The sequence below is a fragment of the Mchenga conophoros genome, linkage group LG3 (assembly GCF_057382185.1).
Source record: "Mchenga conophoros isolate Kocher_MC1m ecotype Shallow Benthic linkage group LG3, M_conophoros_male_GT1.1, whole genome shotgun sequence".
NCBI lineage: Eukaryota > Metazoa > Chordata > Actinopteri > Cichliformes > Cichlidae > Mchenga > Mchenga conophoros.
The window spans coordinates 50583198-50606315 of record NC_140528.1 but is presented as its reverse complement, the minus strand read 5'-3'; the positions used below and the strand labels follow the sequence as shown (position 1 = coordinate 50606315).

The 23118-nt window shown below is 40.0% G+C and overlaps 1 protein-coding gene across 1 annotated transcript; it reads left to right on the top strand.

The window, feature by feature from the left end:
• The first annotated feature begins 211 nt into the window (after positions 1-211).
• Positions 212-15338, top strand: LOC146579258 (uncharacterized). The gene is made up of 5 exons (XM_085267939.1): positions 212-287; positions 915-2859; positions 5183-6462; positions 11891-12092; positions 13605-15338. The coding sequence occupies exons 2-5, from the start codon at positions 999-1001 to the stop codon at positions 14891-14893; spliced, it is 4632 nt and encodes a 1543-aa protein (XP_085124065.1). The 5' UTR covers positions 212-287; positions 915-998; the 3' UTR covers positions 14894-15338.
• The last annotated feature ends 7780 nt before the right edge of the window (positions 15339-23118 follow it).

Below are 23118 nucleotides of genomic sequence, written 5' to 3'. Positions count from 1 at the left end.
ATGGTGGAGTACATCTGAAGACAAATCCATGACAGAAGAAAAATGGGATAAGGGGAGTGTGATAATGTTTTTCTTTTTTTTCTCAGCCCCTGCGTTCTCCTCTCTACTTCCTCGCTCCCTCCTCTTGTAATTTATTCATTGGTGCCTCCTCTGGTAGAGCATTGAGGAGAAAGAAGCGGGGAACCAGATGAAGACTTTTTCTCCACTTTGGGAGTCTGCAGCGGTGGACCGTCGAACATTTACCATGCCTTTGTCAACCAACAGTGATGTATGTGGATCCTAAACAGGTATGAAGGAAATATATTACAAGCCTGCAGTAATATTCCAGTGACAGCTTTCTGTAATACCCGTGAGTGACTTTAAAATGCTTAAATTATTGCTTGCTCTTTTAATTATATTTCTATTTATATCAAGACTTGCCTGATATTTTTGTAATACATTAGTAGTTCTATTTATAACCAGGCTGTAAAATGTCAACTTAAGTGTAATTGTAATGTTATAAATATGTGACTCCTTTCAGTTTTGTCTCAGTTAGTTTCATTATATGTACAGAACTTTTTTTGAAACAGCAGGTCGCTTGTATTTCCTTTTTAAAATCTAGTCATGACTATGGATGCCTGTATCAAGCACAGTAGGGAAAATGCAAACGTGAGTGAAACTGGGTCTCGTGAGAATTCATGTGTTTGGCAGAAAATAGCTGCCAGACAGGGCTGAACTACCAATCTTAAGTCTTTACTCCTATGTGTGAGGGGGCATTTTTTCTTGTTGTGTGTCACTTTTTCATAATATTATGTCAATAACTTTTGAATACTTTTGCCTAGTGAGACCGCTATCTTTCAATCAAACATGCATCATCTATAGCCTCTGCTTGGCTTATTGTTTTTAATCATCTCTTTATCCATCTGTCTCATCAGGTTCTCAGTATCAACTGAAAAATATCATAGAAATTGGTCCTTTTTTCTACTGGATACACAGTAACCATCATCATCATTATTATCATGGAAACCTCAAAAAATATTTTAAAACAACAGAGAGATATCATCCAATCAGAAGGTCCAGTTACAAGGGAGGATGGGCTTGAAGACAATCTCTGCAACATAGATGCTAATACAAAACTTGAACTGGAACCTAACTTTAACCTTAACCTCAATATTACCTCACCAAGCAATCCCCGCGCATTCATCGAGTCCTCAAAGCTGCATGGGGGACAGAAAAAGGATAATGTGACCAAAGGAGGTGAAAAACCTGGGGTGAAAGTAGCAGTAAGTATGTCAGCAAGCATCCTTACACCCACTGTGACATCACCAGGAGAGAGAGATGACCCATCACGGCAAAAAAGCAAAATCCCAGCTTTGTCTCGTTCACCAACAGCTAAGCCAACGGTTAGATGCAGAGATGAGCAACTGCTGAAATCAGCAAATATCAAACATGCCCCAGGACTTAGCACCAAGATGCACACAAGTCTAAAACCACAGCAGATGGAGCAAACAACAATGGCTAGCATCCCCAAAAGTACTGAAAGAATAAAAATACAGAGCCTGAACACTACAAAATCTCTGACAGGTGGACTAACCACAAAGACTACAAATAAAATAACAGTCAGTCTAAGTATGCAGTCAAACCAAAAAGAGGATGGGGGGAAAGTGATCAAGACACCTTCGCCACAAACTTTACACCTACCTGCAAGCCCCCAAATTCCTAACCAGAAAGCAGAGGCAAAGGCTATCATCTCAAAACTGGCAAATCAAATACCAATAGTGGAAGTCAACCAAAATCCAGCGAGCATAACCAGCAAGTCAAATCCAAAAACTGGGCATGACTCAAGAACTCATAGTTCTGAAACATCCTCTACAGCTACAAAATCACCAAGTCAGAGGGGAGAATCAGCACTTCCGAGTAACAAGAGCACCCTATTGACGTCTGTAAGTCCCAAGCCATTCACACAGAGAACAGCCACCGGACCTATAAACAGTAATACAACGAAACCAAAGGAGAACCTTGAGAGTAAAGATTCAAGTGCTGGTTTTGGATGCAAAACCAGTTCTAAATTCATTTCAAACTCTAAGGGAACCACAGTGTCCAAGGACAGTCTGGTTTCTAAAACTGGCACTGATTCCAAAGCCAGTCACAATTCTAAAGCACAGATTGGGTCAAGAAACAGTTTAGATTCCAAAAGTGGTTCGGCTTCCAAAACAAGTTCAGACTCTAGGGATAGTTTAGATCTTAAAAATGACTTCACTTCCAAAGCCACTCCCAACTTTAAGTCAGGGATGAGCTCCAGAGATAGCATTGACTCTAGAAATATGTCAGATATTAAACCAAACAAAACTACTCAAGAGTCTAAGACAGCTGGGGCCTCTAGAACCAGCATGGCAAGGTCAAAAGATGACCAAGATCCCAAATCTCTGCCAAATTCAAAAATCAATCTTCAAACTAGCCCAACTGCTAAATGTGGGACTGCTTCTAGTTCTGATGCCTCTTCCAATTATAAAGCTGAGCCAACACGGTCAACTTCTATGTCTACTTTAACAAACTCTAGCTCTAAAATAGACCTTGTCAGATCTGTTTCCCCATCATCCATTAGAACCAGTCTGTCTGGGTCCAAAGATGACAACCTCAAGACTTCAGCATCCAGTACCAAACAAGGTACGGACCCTAAAGCTGGATCAAACATTTCCAAGTCTGGACCAGTTCACTCTACTTCACAACTAGCTTTGAGGGATTTGCCCTCTTCCTTGACACTGTCTCCAAGACCAGGCTCAGCAAGTAGGAGACCTGGATCTTGTGCTGGGAAAACTCTTGATTCAAATCCTGTTGGACCACACAGAGATGCCCAGATAAGCCCTGGCTCTGCTCCAGGTAACTACTGCCACAATTTAATTTTATGTAGACATTTTGCAAAGCCGACATCTTATGATCATCAGTTTGTAATGTAAAAATCAGTTTGACAAAATAAGCTTCAGTCAGGGTTCAATGTGGTACAACCTCCACCTCCAATACTCTAGTGTGGTATTCTATGAAAACTTTCATGTCAGGTAGCTTTTAATACAGTAATCGAGATTTGGGTATTCATGATTGTAATAACAAAAATCCATTATTGTTTTTATTAAAACAAGTGGTACTAAGGAAAAACCTGACAAAAATCCAAAACAATGGACAATTAACCAAGCATCAAGCATCTTTTTTCTGTAAAAAAACAACAAGATATGTATGCATTGTAGAAGGTTTTTCATTGGGAAGTTTCTTTTGTTTTTAGTTATATTAGTTTATATTTGACAGCAATGTTTCATTTCAGTGTAATGATCAAAGCAAAAGAAAAAGAGAAGAAACAATTAACCCTTTAAGACCTACCATAGAACCAAGTCCGCCAGAACTTATATTATATTTTTACATGCTGTGGAGCCATTTTTGGGAGAATTTCAAGTTGCTATACATCAGTGCAACCATGATAGCCCAAATTTTAATAATGTGTCTGCATTAAGTGCATAGCAATTACATAAATTGCAAAAAAGCGCAATAAACTACAGAAAATTTGAAAATCGTTTTTGTTTTTTTAACATATATTTCTAGTTACAGAAATTTAAGGGGCTTATCCCTCAAAACTGTAAATACAAAAAAGTTGCACAAAATAGTTTCCCACCACAGAAAATTTATTTAGAGTGTCTTCATAGTTTTATTTTTGAAATACACCAATTTTTATATACTGCAGGAAAAATCCCAGAAACGACACAGAAAGTCATAAAGTCAAAGATAACTTTTAAAAAGACCAGTATAGGCTCATGAGGCCCTGATGGTAAAAAAAAAAAAAACTACATTTCTGCGAAAATGACGTCACTTCCGGTCTCGGGCAGGTAATGGCGGACATGCGATAGTTCGCGCTGACGTCTATTCCAACGTAGGAAGTGTTACAAACAGCTGATCGGATCAGCAAGGCATGTTTCTGGAATATTATGTTTTTGTTGCTGCAAGCGCTTTTTATGCAGTTTTTTGCAAAGCTATATGTGGAAGGAAACCGTGACCTAGGACAAGCTGATGGTATAAGATGTAAGCGGACACGCTCCGTTTTGCGTAACTATTTTTAAATCCCAGTAGCACTGCAACCACGTAAGCTAGCGCAATAATTTTTTTTGCATGTGAAACTGGAGGAGTTGTACTTACATCTTATGCCATCAGCTTGTCCTAGGTCACGGTTTCCTTCCACATAAAGCTTTGCAAAAACTGCATAAAAAGCACTTGCAGCAACAAAAACATAATACTCCAGAAACACGCTTTGCCGATCCGATCAGCTGTTTGTAACACTTCCTACTCCATCAGCGTGAACTATCACATGACCGCATGACCTGCCCGAAACCGGAAGTGACGTCATTTTGCGGAAATGTAGTTTTTTTACCATTGTGGCCTTATGAGCCTATACTTGTGTTTTTAAAAGTTATGTTTGACTTTATGACTTTCTGTGTCGTTTCTGGGATGCTGAGGACTCATATTACACTGCTGGAAATATTTTATTTTGATGCATATGCTGTTATTTTGCAAATTTGCACTATAATATATTTTTTCGTTTTTCCTGCAGAATATGAAAATTGGTATATCTCAAAAATAAAACTATGAAGACACTTAAAATAATTTCCTTTGGTGGGAAACTAGTTTGTGCAACTTTTTTGTATTTACAGTTTTGAGGGATAAGCCTCTTAAATTTCTCTAACTAGAAATATATGTTAAAAAGTCAAAAACGATTTTCAATTTTTTTGTAGTTTATTGCACTTTTTTGCAATTTATGTAATTACTATGCACTTAATGCAGACATATTATTAAAATTTGGGCTATAATGGTTTTATTGATGTATAGCAACTTGAAATGCTCCAAAAAATGGCTCCACAGCATGTAAAAATATATTACAAGCTCTGGCGGACTTGGTTCTATGGTAGGTCTTAAAGGGTTATAGGGTTAAGTCACATCCCAAAACTACAATTACAACAATAATGCTGAAAGGTCACAAAATCAGCACTGAGATGAATTTACTTTTAAATATCCAAGTGGTTATTGGAAAAATATATAAGAAAAAATTGGGCATAATAATAATAATAATAATAATAATAATAATAATAATAATAATAATAATAATAATTTATGCTTTTTATGCAATTCACATATATATGAGCTAATATTTATTTCTTACTTTCAGGTGTTTCTGCGATTTCAGGCCCACTGGCTACTTCCAGCCCCAAAACCAGAACCACCACTCCCTTGACTACAATGGGAGGAACCATAAATGAACTTGCAGCGTGTGTAACTGTGGAAACAAATCCCAGCAGTGTATCTCATAATACCTTTCTGACTCGGGGTCTCACTTTTGACTCTATCACTAAGACACAAGCAAAAATGGGTGCTGACGTCAAAGAAAAGCATTTAAAAGTGCCTGAGAGAAAAGCAGCAGCTGTAGGAGGAACATCAGAATCCCAGGGGGCTGTGACTGACAATGCAGCACGGTCAACAGGAGGTGCTGCGAGAATACCAGAGGGTCTGCTGAGTAAAACTGGCCACCTGGGAGAGCCAAATGCCACAATTGCTGGTAGCAACACCTCTTCATCGAGGACAGAGAGTGTGGAGAGAAAAATCACAGAGAAAACCAAACAAGAGAGGGGGAGACAGAGACTGGATCAGGGTAGTTCTTTTTATCCTGTTTCCACCATTACAGCAAACCACAAGAAGGTCAGAGATATGGCGACCATGACTAACCCAAGGGAGAGCCTTTATCCATTGGCAGGAGGGCAAAGAGAAGTTGCTGTCCAAGTGGAGGTGGAGGTTGTGGAACGGTCAGCATCCACCAGTCCCAGCTTCTACCAGGGAGGTATCACCTCCTCTCTCATTGGCTCACCTAGCTGTAAGTCAGGTAGTTTGATTTTGCCAACAGTTCCATCCCTTTGCTGTATCCCAGCTACTCAGAAACCTGTCCAGCATATCTGCAAGATTGACATTGAGTTGCGTAGCCAGTCATTACTTCCGTCAGCTGTGACAAACAAGGCAAACTCCCTGCCTGCCTGTTTGCGTACATACAGCTTTCAGAAAAGCCCTTCTCTCATGTCGGGGCAACAACTAGGACAAAACCAAGACAGAGATGTTAGCACTGATAGCATGTGGAAATATGGGGAGCAGGAGGAGACAAAGATGGTGCAGAAGGTGGTGGAAGAAAATGGGGATAAGGAGGAGACAGAAAAGCCACAGGACGTAGCATGGGATGAGCAAGGGATGACATGGGAGGTGTATGGCGCCTCTGTGGACTTGGAATCTCTGGGCACAGCAATCCAGTCCCACTTGGAGTCAAAGATTCAGGAGCAGGAAAAACACATCAGGAGTCTGAGGAAGTCCATCTGCTCTGACAGTAGCCTCAAAGGGTTAAAGATGAAGAAGCGGAAGAAGAGGACAGGAAGGATGCTGAGTTGCTGCAGAAAGGCATCCGCTGTGGCAGACTGAGAGCAGTCTAGAAACATCAAACCCCTCTGAGATATGACTCTAAAACAGAAATGCTCTTAAATGGAGAAGTCTGCAATGTATGCACAGCACATGTGTTTACTGCACTTTCCTATTCATGTCATCTTACACCTTGTGCAGCTATCACTCAGAATAACCCGATCAGATCTTCTGTTCTTCCCATCACAGTCATCTTCTTGTGCACCTCTGAATCACTTTGACAACAGCTACTGTATTTAGATTGTTCTACAGAAGTCCTACTCTGACCACTCTCCAAGGACAAATGTTGAAACTTCATCAGAGCTAGAAGAGCTCCAGAGATACACAAGGAGCTAACCTTGAAGCACCCAATGATTAAATGTATATCAAGTAAGGGTCTTGCTTTTTGTGAGTGTTAAAAATAGGGATCTACCTGGAGCAAGACCAAAATGGAGAGTAAATGCACAGTTAATGGATACCTCAACTAAACGCGAATCTGTCATTCGATCATCATTTACAAAGCTGAAAGCTGACCAGCTTAGCATAATGATTAAAAACAGTAGGAAACTCCTGGAGGTGAAAGGTAACATTATATTAGCTACTAAAATCACTTGCATGTACACTAACATTGCTACATGTAATTCTTACTGCTGCTCACTCTCACCTCGTACTTCTACCGTTTTGCTATGACTTTTACCACTCCCACTGCTACTTTTCCAACAATATCAGTACAGGTTTAAAAATTTATTACAGTTTCATTAAACAGCAGTAAGAGCAGGAGTCAGTGGTGCTCCATTTTGTGTGCTTCTTCCAGTGTTTCATATTCAAACAGCCAGTGGTTATTGATGTGGAGCAGAGAGGACAGCAGCTCTGCTGCTGCTGAATATTTCATCCACTTTCTTTTTGACAAAGCACTCAGGCAGCCGGGATCCCAGACTGCCTCGAGTGAGCCACTAAGTTGTTTCCGGCAGATTGTTGTATCTTTTCCTTACTCCTTTCCGTTTTAAATAATCCGGGCTTCCCCCTTTCCTTTCCTTTCCTTTCCTTTCCTTTCCTTTCCTTTCCTTTCCTTTCTGATTACATGCACTTTCTTTTCCCCTTGTTTCTCTTTTCTCATTTGCCTTTTATGGTTATAATTTTGGTTATGTCCTCTTTTTTTGCTTTCACGTCATCCTTTATCTTTCTTTTGCCGTTATTTTCTTTTTTCTTTTCTTTTCTGGATGTGCTTTCCTTTCCTCTCATTTTACCTTTTTATTTTATTTTATTTCTCTGTATTTGTGCTTTCTTGTTCTGTTTTTTATTTTCATTTTGCCTTCTGATCCTTTTCTACTTGTTTTTTGTTTTATTTATAATTTTACGTTCCTGCTTTCTTTTTCTTTTGTTACTTTCATTTCATTTCATTTCATTTCTTTTTCTTGTCTTTTTCTCTCTTTTCTTCTCTTCCTTGCCTTTCCTTCCTCTTTTTCCAGGTCGCTGCACTTTTGACAGTCCTTTTTTATTGCAGTAGCTGGTCTGTACTGATAGGGGGCGAAACAGCATGTGCTTGTTTAGTCTCCGTTATTAAAATAATATTTTGTTGTATTTCATGTTAATTCTCTTTTCCTTTTCTGTTCTGGCATCTCAGGGATGTTGTCCTTTTGGGAGCCAAATCTTTCTCATCCCTTTTTTCTTCTGTTACATTTCCATCCGCCTCTTTCATAACTCCTCCTCCTGCGATGGAGTAATGTTGTTGACAGAGCACTGGATTGCTTCTTTGAATTATTCAGAAACATTAAAGTCACCCTCATCTTAACAAGAGTGTCTCCACCATGATTTATTCAGCTGGTACGTAGGAAACACTGAGCAGACATGGTTTGTTAAAGTATCCTCAGAAATCTACAAAAATTTCAGGAATACAGACATAATATCATAAACATCGTGCTATTATGCTATTTATGATTTATTTCTAAATATTATATCGAGCAGTTACTAATAATATTAAATAACAGGTTTTGGTTCTGAAAGGTTAAAAAATTCATATTAATTATAAATCACCACTGTTTCACAGGTTTCTTAAGACCTCGTTTATATTTTTTTAGTATTATTGAGAATAAAAATTATTATTATAAATAATATAATTATCTCACTACATTAGTCAAACCATTAAAAAATGTGGTGTTCATTAATCTTCTGAGCATTAATAATTATAGAATAGAATAGAATTCAACTTTATTGTCATTGCGTATGTCACAGGTACAGGGCAACAAAAGTTTGCATCCATCCAGAAGTGCTTTAGCCATGATATAGATATATTACAATATAAATATTAGCAATAATATAGATATGTGAGTATATTACAGAAATGGGTCTATTATGGTATGTAATATGTACACGGTATGAAGTATGTTATGAATATTCTATAAGTATGTACAGGCTGTAGTGAGTACAAGCTATGTACAGGCTATAAACAGGATATAAATATGAAAAACTATACAGAATATGAAATAAATAACTTTACAGAATCTGAGATATACAGCTATACAGAAATGGGAACTATGCAAGTTATAAACAGTTGTAGAATTAAAAATTATCGTATTCTACAGAATGATTATTTACACAGAGCTATACAGTAGTGCAGTTAAGATAAGTGAGATATGTGGATAATTTCTACAGAGGCTATATAAAGTGCTGGTGGTTGTGAGTGGTGGTTCAGTCCATGTTATTATTGTGTGTCTGAGGGTACAGTTGTCCATTGTGTGTGTGTGTGTGTGTGTGTGTGTTAACGTGGGTCAACGTGGGTCAGATGTCAGGAGGCAGCGTTCAGGAGTCTGACAGCTGTGGGGAAGAAGCTGTTCCGGTACCTGGTCGTCTTAGCTCCTGTAGCGCCTCCCAGTGGGCAGGAGGGTGAAGAGTCACATGGACTCTTCACCCTCCTGCCCTGCCCAGACTGGGGTCTTTGATGATTTTCCCAGCCCTTTTCAGACACCGCTTCCTGTAGATGTCCTTTATGGCAGGAAGTGGTGCTCCGGCGATGCGCTGGGCAGTTTTCACGACCCTCTGCCACGCCTTCTGGTCCGAGGCAGAGCAGTTCCCGTACCAGACTGTTATACAGTTGGTCAGGATGCTCTCGATGGTGCAGTGATAGAAGTTCACCAGGATGTCTGAGGACAGTAGTGATGGGATTCTCTTTTTCGGGTGGCTGTAGCTCAGGTGGCAGAGCAGGTCAGCCACTAAGCAGAAAGTCGGTGGTTCGATCCCAGGCTGCCTCCTGGCTGCATGCCAAATATCCTTGGGCAAGATACTAACCCCGTGTTTGCCTACTGGTGGTGGTCAGAGGGCCCGGTGGCGCCAGTGTCCGGCAGCCTCGCCTCTGTCAGTGCGCCCCAGGGCAGCTGTGGCTACAATGTAGCTTGCCATCACCAGTGTGTGAATGTGTGTGTGAATGGGTGAAGGACTGAATGTAGTGTGAAGCGCTTTGGGGTCCTTAGGGACTAGAAAAGCGCTATAAAAATGCAGGCCATTTACCATTTTTAGAGAGCCGGCTCTTTCGGATCCGAACCAGCTCTTCAGGTTGTTTTGTTGATTTAATTAATTTACTATTAAGAATAATATAAAATGATGCACAAAAGGAATTACTAATGTAAAAAAAAGTGGTTTTATTTATATATGTTTATATATAAACATATATGGCCCCTAGAGACAAAGCACGTACAAATTCCAAAACACCTTTCTAGCGTTAACTGAACCTCTAAAACAGAGCTACCTAGATCAGTTAAATTACACAATTGAAAGCATATGTGTTTTGTTTGTGTATTTATACACAAGCACTCATATATATTCAAATTATTTAAAAAAAAAAAATTCATTTACCTGTTACTACCACACACCAAATCCGGTCGTTGGTACTTGCTGGCTTGTGTAGCCACTAGGTAACAAAAGCTCAACACTGGAGCACTTCTGTTGTGTTTTGTACGTGTTTTGAGTTTTTATGTGCTTAAGAGTTCGTACGTGTTTGTACGTCCTTTGTCTGTAGGGGCCACCGTAAATATACTTTTATTTATGCACTCCACATAAAATGCAATAAATAAATCATAATACAAAAACCAACTATATACATTTAAACTTTTAACCATTTAAATTTTCAGCTTTTTCCTTTTAAACAAATTTAAAGTGAAACAACACAAAACACTGCAAAGCACAACACAATTAAATATAAATTAAAATATGAAAACAAAAAGATGCATATATTCTGTCATATGGACCTGCATGAATAAACTTTCTGAATCCTTTATCATATGCAACTGAAAATAGTTGTGGATGATTACTATACTATACCTTTATAATGTGACGTTGTTGTCCCTGGCTCTCTTTCTCTGTCTCTCCCTCCCGCTCTGTTCCTGTGCTACTGCGAGTGTAACTACCCCCCCCTTCCCAGCGCAAAACACAAGGCTCGCGTGCGGAGTGAAGTGAAAAAAAAAGTACGAGAGAGAGGGAGAGAGAAAGAAAAAAGACCCCACGGCTTGCGATAAGGAGTCGGCTCGCGTCGTTCACGTCCGGCTCTAAGAGCCATTTCGTTCGTGACCGAAACATCACTAGAGGACAGGTGGTTCTTCCTCAGAGTCCTCAAGAAGAAGAGGCGCTGGTGAGCCTTCTTGACCAGCTTGGAGCAGTTGGTCGTCCAGGTGAGATCCTCGGAGATGTGGACTCCCAGGAACTTGAAGCTGCTCACACGCTCCACAGCCGTCCCCTTAATGTGGATGGGTGGATGTGGGCCAGCATTCCTCCTGTAGTCCACGATGAGCTCCTTGGTCTTCTCGGTGTTAAGCAGCAGGTTGTTTCTGTCGCACCACTCAGCCAGACGATCCACCTCCTCCCTGTAGGCGGCCTCATCGTTGTCACTGATGAGGCCAATCACCGTGGTGTCATCTGCAAACTTAATGATGGTGTTGGAACCATCAGCAGGTCTGCAGTTGTGGGTGAAGAGGGAGTAGAGGAAAGGGCTCATCACACAGCCTTGTGGTACACCGGTGTTCATTGTGATTGTAGATGAGCAGTGGTTATCCAGCCGGACATGTTGGGGGCGGTTGGTCAGGAAGTCCAGTAACCATTTGCAGATGAGGGAACTGATGCCCAGGTCTTTTAAATATCCAAGTGGTTATTGGAAAAATATATAAGAAAAAATTGGGCATAATAATAATAATAATAATAATAATAATAATAATTTATGCTTTTTATGCAATTCACATATATATGAGCTAATATTTATTTCTTACTTTCAGGTGTTTCTGCGATTTCAGGCCCACTGGCTACTTCCAGCCCCAAAACCAGAACCACCACTCCCTTGACTACAATGGGAGGAACCATAAATGAACTTGCAGCGTGTGTAACTGTGGAAACAAATCCCAGCAGTGTATCTCATAATACCTTTCTGACTCGGGGTCTCACTTTTGACTCTATCACTAAGACACAAGCAAAAATGGGTGCTGACGTCAAAGAAAAGCATTTAAAAGTGCCTGAGAGAAAAGCAGCAGCTGTAGGAGGAACATCAGAATCCCAGGGGGCTGTGACTGACAATGCAGCACGGTCAACAGGAGGTGCTGCGAGAATACCAGAGGGTCTGCTGAGTAAAACTGGCCACCTGGGAGAGCCAAATGCCACAATTGCTGGTAGCAACACCTCTTCATCGAGGACTGCAGGAAAAATCCCAGAAACGACACAGAAAGTCATAAAGTCAAAGATAACTTTTAAAAAGACCAGTATAGGCTCATGAGGCCCTGATGGTAAAAAAAAAAAAACTACATTTCTGCGAAAATGACGTCACTTCCGGTCTCGGGCAGGTAATGGCGGACATGCGATAGTTCGCGCTGACGTCTATTCCAACGTAGGAAGTGTTACAAACAGCTGATCGGATCAGCAAGGCATGTTTCTGGAATATTATGTTTTTGTTGCTGCAAGCGCTTTTTATGCAGTTTTTTGCAAAGCTATATGTGGAAGGAAACCGTGACCTAGGACAAGCTGATGGTATAAGATGTAAGCGGACACGCTCCGTTTTGCGTAACTATTTTTAAATCCCAGTAGCACTGCAACCACGTAAGCTAGCGCAATAATTTTTTTTGCATGTGAAACTGGAGGAGTTGTACTTACATCTTATGCCATCAGCTTGTCCTAGGTCACGGTTTCCTTCCACATAAAGCTTTGCAAAAACTGCATAAAAAGCACTTGCAGCAACAAAAACATAATACTCCAGAAACACGCTTTGCCGATCCGATCAGCTGTTTGTAACACTTCCTACTCCATCAGCGTGAACTATCACATGACCGCATGACCTGCCCGAAACCGGAAGTGACGTCATTTTGCGGAAATGTAGTTTTTTTACCATTGTGGCCTTATGAGCCTATACTTGTGTTTTTAAAAGTTATGTTTGACTTTATGACTTTCTGTGTCGTTTCTGGGATGCTGAGGACTCATATTACACTGCTGGAAATATTTTATTTTGATGCATATGCTGTTATTTTGCAAATTTGCACTATAATATATTTTTTCGTTTTTCCTGCAGAATATGAAAATTGGTATATCTCAAAAATAAAACTATGAAGACACTTAAAATAAATTTCCTTTGGTGGGAAACTAGTTTGTGCAACTTTTTTGTATTTACAGTTTTGAGGGATAAGCCTCTTAAATTTCTCTAACTAGAAATATATGTTAAAAAGTCAAAAACGATTTTCAATTTTTTTGTAGTTTATTGCACTTTTTTGCAATTTATGTAATTACTATGCACTTAATGCAGACATATTATTAAAATTTGGGCTATAATGGTTTTATTGATGTATAGCAACTTGAAATGCTCCAAAAAATGGCTCCACAGCATGTAAAAATATATTACAAGCTCTGGCGGACTTGGTTCTATGGTAGGTCTTAAAGGGTTATAGGGTTAAGTCACATCCCAAAACTACAATTACAACAATAATGCTGAAAGGTCACAAAATCAGCACTGAGATGAATTTACTTTTAAATATCCAAGTGGTTATTGGAAAAATATATAAGAAAAAATTGGGCATAATAATAATAATAATAATAATAATAATAATAATAATAATAATAATAATAATAATAATAATAATTTATGCTTTTTATGCAATTCACATATATATGAGCTAATATTTATTTCTTACTTTCAGGTGTTTCTGCGATTTCAGGCCCACTGGCTACTTCCAGCCCCAAAACCAGAACCACCACTCCCTTGACTACAATGGGAGGAACCATAAATGAACTTGCAGCGTGTGTAACTGTGGAAACAAATCCCAGCAGTGTATCTCATAATACCTTTCTGACTCGGGGTCTCACTTTTGACTCTATCACTAAGACACAAGCAAAAATGGGTGCTGACGTCAAAGAAAAGCATTTAAAAGTGCCTGAGAGAAAAGCAGCAGCTGTAGGAGGAACATCAGAATCCCAGGGGGCTGTGACTGACAATGCAGCACGGTCAACAGGAGGTGCTGCGAGAATACCAGAGGGTCTGCTGAGTAAAACTGGCCACCTGGGAGAGCCAAATGCCACAATTGCTGGTAGCAACACCTCTTCATCGAGGACAGAGAGTGTGGAGAGAAAAATCACAGAGAAAAAAAAACAAGAGAGGGGGAGACAGAGACTGGATCAGGGTAGTTCTTTTTATCCTGTTTCCACCATTACAGCAAACCACAAGAAGGTCAGAGATATGGCGACCATGACTAACCCAAGGGAGAGCCTTTATCCATTGGCAGGAGGGCAAAGAGAAGTTGCTGTCCAAGTGGAGGTGGAGGTTGTGGAACGGTCAGCATCCACCAGTCCCAGCTTCTACCAGGGAGGTATCACCTCCTCTCTCATTGGCTCACCTAGCTGTAAGTCAGGTAGTTTGATTTTGCCAACAGTTCCATCCCTTTGTTGTATCCCAGCTACTCAGAAACCTGTCCAGCATATCTGCAAGATTGACATTGAGTTGCGTAGCCAGTCATTACTTCCGTCAGCTGTGACAAACAAGGCAAACTCCCTGCCTGCCTGTTTGCGTACATACAGCTTTCAGAAAAGCCCTTCTCTCATGTCGGGGCAACAACTAGGACAAAACCAAGACAGAGATGTTAGCACTGATAGCATGTGGAAATATGGGGAGCAGGAGGAGACAAAGATGGTGCAGAAGGTGGTGGAAGAAAATGGGGATAAGGAGGAGACAGAAAAGCCACAGGACGTAGCATGGGATGAGCAAGGGATGACATGGGAGGTGTATGGCGCCTCTGTGGACTTGGAATCTCTGGGCACAGCAATCCAGTCCCACTTGGAGTCAAAGATTCAGGAGCAGGAAAAACACATCAGGAGTCTGAGGAAGTCCATCTGCTCTGACAGTAGCCTCAAAGGGTTAAAGATGAAGAAGCGGAAGAAGAGGACAGGAAGGATGCTGAGTTGCTGCAGAAAGGCATCCGCTGTGGCAGACTGAGAGCAGTCTAGAAACATCAAACCCCTCTGAGATATGACTCTAAAACAGAAATGCTCTTAAATGGAGAAGTCTGCAATGTATGCACAGCACATGTGTTTACTGCACTTTCCTATTCATGTCATCTTACACCTTGTGCAGCTATCATAAATAAAAGTATATTTACGGTGGCCCCTACAGAGAAAGGACGTACAAACACGTACGAACTCTTAAGCACATAAAAACTCAAAACACGTACAAAACACAACAGAAGTGCTCCAGTGTTGAGCTTTTGTTACCTAGTGGCTACACAAGCCAGCAAGTACCAACGACCGGATTTGGTGTGTGGTAGTAACAGGTAAATGAATTTTTTTTTTTTTAAATAATTTGAATATATGTGGGCCAGCATTCCTCCTGTAGTCCACGATGAGCTCCTTGGTCTTCTCGGTGTTAAGCAGCAGGTTGTTTGTGTGTGCTAGGACCAGCTGCTCTAAGCACTTAGTGATGATGGGGGTGAGTGCTACTGGGCGGTAGTCATTGAGGCAAGATGGGTTGGAGTTTTTGGGTATCGGGACGATGGAGGTGGATTTGAAGCAGGCCGGTACCACAGCGTGGGCCAAGGACAGATTGAATATGTCTGTGAGCACTCCTGCAAGCTCCCCAGAACATCCTGCTCAGCACCGCTGCTACATTGGTGGGGGAGAGAGTCAGAGTTCGGTGGTCTGGCGTCATGTCTGCTTTGGTTGTTATTGTGGGGTTCAAAACGAGCAAACGAGCGTTGTTGAGCTTGTTGAGGAAGGAGACATCAGAGGATGCGGGGGAGGCTTTGGTGGTCCTGTAGTCTGTAATGGTCTGGAGTCCTTGCCACATGCGTCGGGGGTTGGAGTTGGAGAAGTGTTCTTCTACCTTCTTTTTGTAATGGTGTTTGGCTTTTTTGATGCCCTTCTTTAGATTAGCCCTGGCTGTGCTGTAGGCGTGTGCATCTCCTGACCTAAAGGCGGTGTTGCGGGCCTTCAGGAGGAGACGAACATCCAGGTCTGTGTGAGTGAACATATTCCAGTCTGTGTTTTTAAATCTGTCCTGGAGCACTGCGTCTGTCCCCTCTGGCCACACTTTAATTGTCCTCACAGCAGGTTTCACACATTGGATGAGTGGAGAATACCGAGGTGTGAGGAACAGGGAGAGATGGTCCGATTGTCCAATGTGGGGGAGGGGTGTGGCTTTGTAAGCTCCAGCCAAGTTGGGATAAACATGGTCTAAAGTCTTGTCTCCTCTGGTGTGGCAGGAGACATTATTGGAAAGTCAGTGAATATGAAGAGAAAATCAGAGGTTAGAAGCTGGCGACTGGACTGATTTATGATGCCATTATAGCACCATGGCTTTTTCCTTTCTTCTTGTTTTCAGATGGAGCTGTGAAGACATGAAGGTTAATAAAACTCAACTGCTGTTTTACTTCTTTCTCTCCTATGTGTTTTCTAATACCTTTAACAATAATACAAATTGGTCACTGCTTTCAGAGTAACAGTGCTTTTGATGGCAGGTTTAGATACACGTAGGGTTTGTGTACTTTTTCAAATCTCAGAAAACTTCAGAACATAAAGCTAAACTTTTATAACCCTTGTAGACCCTGGTGTCAAAGTTGGAGCTGGTTTCTTTGGCAGGCTGGTTTTTGGATAAGCAGCGACAAGGGCCAAAACACTTTACAGTGATAAACACATAGTGCAGTCTGCAATTATAAAGTTTCAGATTTACCCTTGAAATACTAAAACCTTAACACAAAAAATACTAAAACCAATTATGCCTTTTTGAACATCATTACAAAGATGTAACAAACATGCAGACTTCTGATCACATTTCTAGTAAATTACTTTCCATGTGTCCACATAAATTTGTATATAAATACAGTTTTGTACAACTAGAAATGGTGTGGAGAATATAAGTCATCTAAAGGTGTTTGTTATCGTAAGATAAAGATCCATTTGATTGGGACAATCTGTGGTGTGTCCTGTGTTCATGTCCAACCTGTCACCACAGAATGGAAGTGAAGCTGGACCTTGAGACTTTTCTTCTTTCTTCATTCAACTAAAGAGTTTACATGCTAGCTAAGCAAGCCACAGTACCAATTGTTTCCTCTGTTGTCTTTCTATGTATTTATTCATGGCCTGCTGCAACATATCTACTTGATAGATTATGGTGACCTTAGCAGCCTCCTTATTTTCCACTGACTCTTGATTGCCAGACAGCTGGCAGCCAACAGTAACTATCTTTACATAGAACAAGCTGACCCTGAGCAAGTTTGTGGTCATTGTTAGAGACAGGTCTCTGTGACCATAATGTGATGAATAAACAATTAAAGTCTTTAGTGTTTAACTTCCAAACAGTTGTGTCATGACATTTCTAAAATGTTTGAATATTTCCTAGAGTTCAGGAACACCAGAATATATTTACAAAAGCTATTATTTAAATGCAGCTCTTTATTTTACTGCTTTTATGTCTTCAGTGCCAATAAGCTTGCTCTTTATTGGAAAAATAAAAATACAGTTAATTTTACTAACAGACCAGTTTGGTCAATAAAACTGTGTTTTATGCGTTTCATACTTGGCACTCATTATGTTAATGTATTTGGTTAATGTATTTGGCTGCACTGGTTACTGGTTTACCAAGCTGGCTAGTGTTAGCTCCAAAAACACTCAGAAAACATGCAAATTATGCACTGACAACCAAATTGTTGACATGGCATTCAAGAAACACTCTTGGGTTGTTAATGTCTTATGAATTGCAGTTGAAGTCTTCCGTTATCATTGAGATGTGATTGTCTTTAGTTCGTTGTGTGCATGAAAAGAAAATGTTAGTTTTACCTGTGTATGATTAAACAGTCTCAACTCAAATTCCCTTACAGTTTAGAAGTATTGAAGAGCACTGTCGCTTCATTACCCCCTGCTGGTGAAATATATGTTAATCACTTGTGAAGTGGATTTTTTAGTGTGTGCTCCCCACCCCCACTTAAAATTCTGCATTATTGGGATTTTTAGTGTTGGTCCCTTTAAAAAAATGCTCAAACTGATCCCACTGGTGCATTTTGCAATGAGTACTACATCCTCTCAGTAAAGAGGACATCAGTGCTTCTGTAATGTTGACTTTGGAGCTACTTATTGATGGAGTACTCCTGATTATCTCATCTATTGACTTATTGTTCAAAGTGTTGTAGTTTTAGTCTTGAAAGCCCCTTTAAAATGCTGACGTAAAAGAAATATTTAATATTTTGAAAAGTAAAATCCATCTAAAATGATTTTGCATTGTGCATTACATATGCTACCGGGTACATTTACACTATATATGTATGTATGATTGATTGATTGATAATTTATTTCAACATGTGAACAATATACAAGTACATTTAGAAAAGAAAATAAGAGAGAAAAAAATACTATACAAATTACATACAAAAAAAACATTCGGATTAATTTACACGTTGAAAGGGAGTGGGAAGAAGTATACACTTATTTAATCCCACCCCTTTGCCATAAATTATCAGTTAATATTTAGTCAGCTTCCTTACTGATATAATTTGTAATAAAAAGTAGTGAACAGATTTCTGATATACTATATAATCACATCATGAATTTTTTGTTTGTTTTTTAAATAGAGACATTCACTTAATTTAAATATTTTCCTTTTCTTTATAGTTCAAGAAGATCATATTTTTATAACTCTTTTTGAACAGTTTTATGTTTGGACATTGCTTTAATTCCATATTCAGACTGTTCTAAAGTTCCACTCCATGAACAGAAACACAAAAGCCTTTTCTTGTAGTACGTACCTTCATTGTTTTGGAGATGGACTGGGTGTGACCTCAGGTTTTGATTCTCTGGGGAGGCAGCTGAATATTGAGAAGTGCCAGAACAGCAATGTTACCATATCCACTATTACATGTTTAAACCAGGTTAAGTTGTCTGGGAAAGTGAAATGTTTTCCTTTGGGGATTTGCTGCGAGGCAAATACCAGACATAAGAAATAAAGTAGAGTAAAAATTACTGTGCAGTTTGACTTTCCTACAAGGCAGGCGCATCAGCATAAGGGTCTCTCACACACTCACACACACACACAATATTTGTTGCCACTGCCCATCAGCAAGCAGTTGACTTGATGGCATCATGCTTTCATCACTCCCTTTAAGACTCATTTTCAGGTTGAGCTGTGAATTCTGCCGTGTCAGTGGGATTGCACCGGTGTGCTTTTCAGTACTTTTAACAGTAATCCAGAGGTCATTAGTCCGTCCTGCTATTGGGTGGTGGCACATGTAGAATCCTTGATCAGTCTTGGTCACAGCTTTCAGTGTCACGCTGCCCTCTGACTCAGAGCTTCCACTGGGATACACAAAAGGTGTTAATTTGCAGAAACCTCAGCACATTAAATAGCTTTGTAGAGCCCTTGTAGAAGCTGGTGTCAAAGTTGGAGGTATTTCTTTTTGGTTTCTATTGGTGTTGCTTTAGAGAAAGACAAGTCAGTCTGAAATCACATTTAGCATCAACATTTGGTCATTTTATTTAATCAGGTCTCATTCAGTGATGAAATATGTTAAGACTGCATCTTGTTCAGGCCAAAGTTTAAAAATTTAAAGTGAATTAGCTGGAATTTGAATGTTTCCAGAGGTTAGGGTTCACGAGTGGAGCATGAGTCCGATTACTGCAGCATCTCTAGTGACAAGTATGCTGTACTGGTCTGTCTGTGTGAAGAGAACAGAGTTAAAGTAAAGCTGACAGTTTTTCCACTGAACAACGTTCAAAAATGAAATGACACCATCCCCATTTCTTATATTGTAATTACACTGCAGAGGTGCACTGTTACATTGTAACGGCATATTATTTTGTAGGCTCATATGGTTAAGTGACTATTATGCTTGCAGGTGAAAGTGGAGCCTCAGCATGTCATGTCTTTCACATTAACTGCAAGGGAAGCAAATATTTGTTTCATAATGAATTGTAGCCCATTTGATTGTTCATTGTTCTTTAATGACAAATATCCTTAAGGTAATCATTACATTTCACATACTACATAATTTTTAAAGCTGTGGATTGCAAATAAATTGAGTATTATTATGAACTGCCGTTTTAAGTTATGAATTACTTTGTGAATGTTGTCAAATAAATCACAAGCTTTATTACGAAGGGCTACAATAGTAAATAAAATCATTGCTAACCAGTAACTCAGATGAAATGGTTCACAGCTGCAACATCAGCATTAGGCACGCTGCCACCTTCCATACAGCTATACTGCCATGAGCTCATGAGTAATGGGACCCAGTACATATGAAATGCCAGGACCTCTAAGAGGAAAGGCATGAGAACTGTGTGTCCTGAAGAAAATTTGTCTAATTGATGAGATGGATTTTATTTAGATTAATGCCAACAAACTCTTGACACTAGCTTCTTTTCCGCACTAGATAGAGCCATTTAGCCTTTAGTCATGTTGAAGCATACTTTAACTTTATCTTTGTCTCTTCCTTCCCTCACTGGCCCCAACATCTGCTTGAGTAAGGAACAAGTGTACCAAACAGTGGACATGCAAACATAAAATAACTTAATATATTAGTTTTAGATAATAGATTTGAGTGTTGCAGTTTAAAAATGATTATAAGATTCCTTCTTTATAATTATTTATAATAAATTATGTATTAAAAAGGGACAAACTGTGCCTGGGGTCTCAAACTCCAGTCCTTGAGGGCTGCCACTTCAGCATACAGTCAAGTTCCATAGAGAATCTTTGTTTCTGTAATGTGAAGAGCAAATGACATAAATTATGCAGACTTTTCTATTCAAAATACATTCATGGCAAAGAATTACAACTATTGTGTCATACTGAAATAGAAAAAGATTAAAAACAAAAAACAACTCTACTACTATAGCCTCAGAGAGACTAAGATTTAACATCTCAGGTTTTTATAGTTGAAACTGTAAAACCAATTTTGATGGATCACTATGTGATTGTGATCCATCGATGCTTACTGCGTTTCCAGGGTAAAAGTGGACAGACAGCACTATATAAAATAGAGTCTAAAAGAGACATTTAAGTTTCCACAGTCATCCGAACTCTTTTGAAAGAAGCAGAAAAACGCAACTTGCAGAGCAACACACAGATGATGTGCCTCATGTTGTCATCCTGAGGTGTAAATTTAAGCTCATCTCCACCAGCTTTATTTCCAAGGGACCCCCCAAAACAAAACAAAACAAAAACAGTCAAGAGCTCAGTAGCACTGGAGACTCCCGACTGGCTGGCTAGTTGAAACTGGTTGAGTTCAAGCTTTAGGGTTAAAATTGCATACTAACAGTTAAACAAATAGAGTCCAGAAACAACTGCCACAAAACATGACCACTTGTCAAATATTATGTTGATCCCCTTGCTGCCAGAACCGCCCTCACCTGTCAATTCACCTACTCCACTAGACCCCTGAAGGTGTGCTGTGGCATCTGGTATCAAGGTGGTAGCAACTGATCCTGCAAGTTGCGAATTGGAGCCTCCATGGATCAGACTCACTTGTCTAGTACATCCTACAGATAGATTCAGATCTGGGGAATTTGGAAACCTAGTCAAAACCTCAAACTTCTTGTTGTGCTCTAACCTGAGCCATTTCCGTTATGTGGCAGAGTGCATTATCCTGCTGTATGAGAGCCATCAGGGAATACCATTTCCATTAAGGGATGTACATGGTCTGCAACAATGCTTATTTTGCAGGCATACATGGATGGTAGGCCTCAAGGATTTGCAGACCAAAGTGCATCCTGGTGCCAGGTGTTCCCAGATCAGTATTATTCAGTTCACCTGCCATTGCATTATGCCTGATCAATGTACATTACCATATCTAGTCAATTTCACCATACCCTCTTCAACTGTCTTTAAGATGTTGATTACCAACGAGGCAGGGTTGCCCTCTCTCTCCTCTCCTGTTCTGCCTCTCTCTAGAGCCCTTAGCACAAGCCATTAGACAGTCCACGATTTCTCCCATAAGAATTGGTGGTCATAATCATATCATATCTCTATATGCGGATGATATTATTCTGTTTTTGGACAACTATGAGACGTCCATCCATCCATTGATTAAAAACTTTGACCATTTCAGCTCTCTATCTGGCTACAAAATAAACTGGTCGAAATCTGCTTTGATGCCTTTGAACGATAAAGCTACGAAAGTTTCCTTACCCGGTTGTGTTCAGATCAAAAGCACTTTTACTTATCTGGGCATTTCAATTCATAATAGTATTCCAAAGATAATCAAGGAGAATTTTACTACTATGCTAAATAAGATCAAATCCGACTTTCAAAGATGGGACAATTTAAAAACTTCGCTTCAGGGTAGAATCAACACAGTAAAGATGAACATACTGCCACGGCTTAATTTCCTTTTTTTTTATGTTGCCACTCTCTCCTCCTCTAACTTATTTTAAAGACATACACTCTGCGGTGTCTAAATTTATTTGGAATGGCAAAAGGCCTAGGATACGTTTGTCAACATTGCAGCGGCCCAAATTGTTTGGTGGCCTGGCAGTACCAAACTTTGAGTTTTATTACTGGTCATTCCAAATCAGGGCGCTTAGTACGTGGGTCAACCCAGAGACTACTACTGCGTGGAAAATGATCGAATCCGCCAAGGCAGCACCGCATAGACTACAAGATCTTCTGTTTGCTAATGTTCCCGCCAATACGCTCTACAACAACAACGAATTTGGACCTATTATTGCCAACTCTATACAGGTATGGAGGAAGATAGAACGGCGGCTGGGTGCTCCAGTTAAATTTTGTAAAAGCTCACCACTCTGGCATAATTTAAAATTACTATGTGGCAGCCGACCATTTGTTCAACCCTCTTGGTTCTCACTCGGGATAAACCTTTTTGATGATCTATTCAACGCCCAAGGCCTTTGCTCATTTCAGGACTTAAGGACACGTTTTTCTCTTCCTGCATCTTCTTACTTTGTATATCTGCAGCTCAGATCAGCTTTAAAAGCATACGGTGTCCCCTGGGACTCTCCTCTTCCCTCTCATCCCATGTTGGACTGGATCCTGCCTAAATCTGGCAGACCCTCTGTTTCCAAAATCTACAACAAATTAGCTGAACATGGTATGAAGTCCCTGCCCATTGAATCTATTTGGGTCAGGGAACTGGGAGAACTACAGGTTAATATAGACTGGGATACAGTGTGGTCTAATCTGAGTTTGACTTCTAAGAACCTGGCGCATCAATTAATTCATTT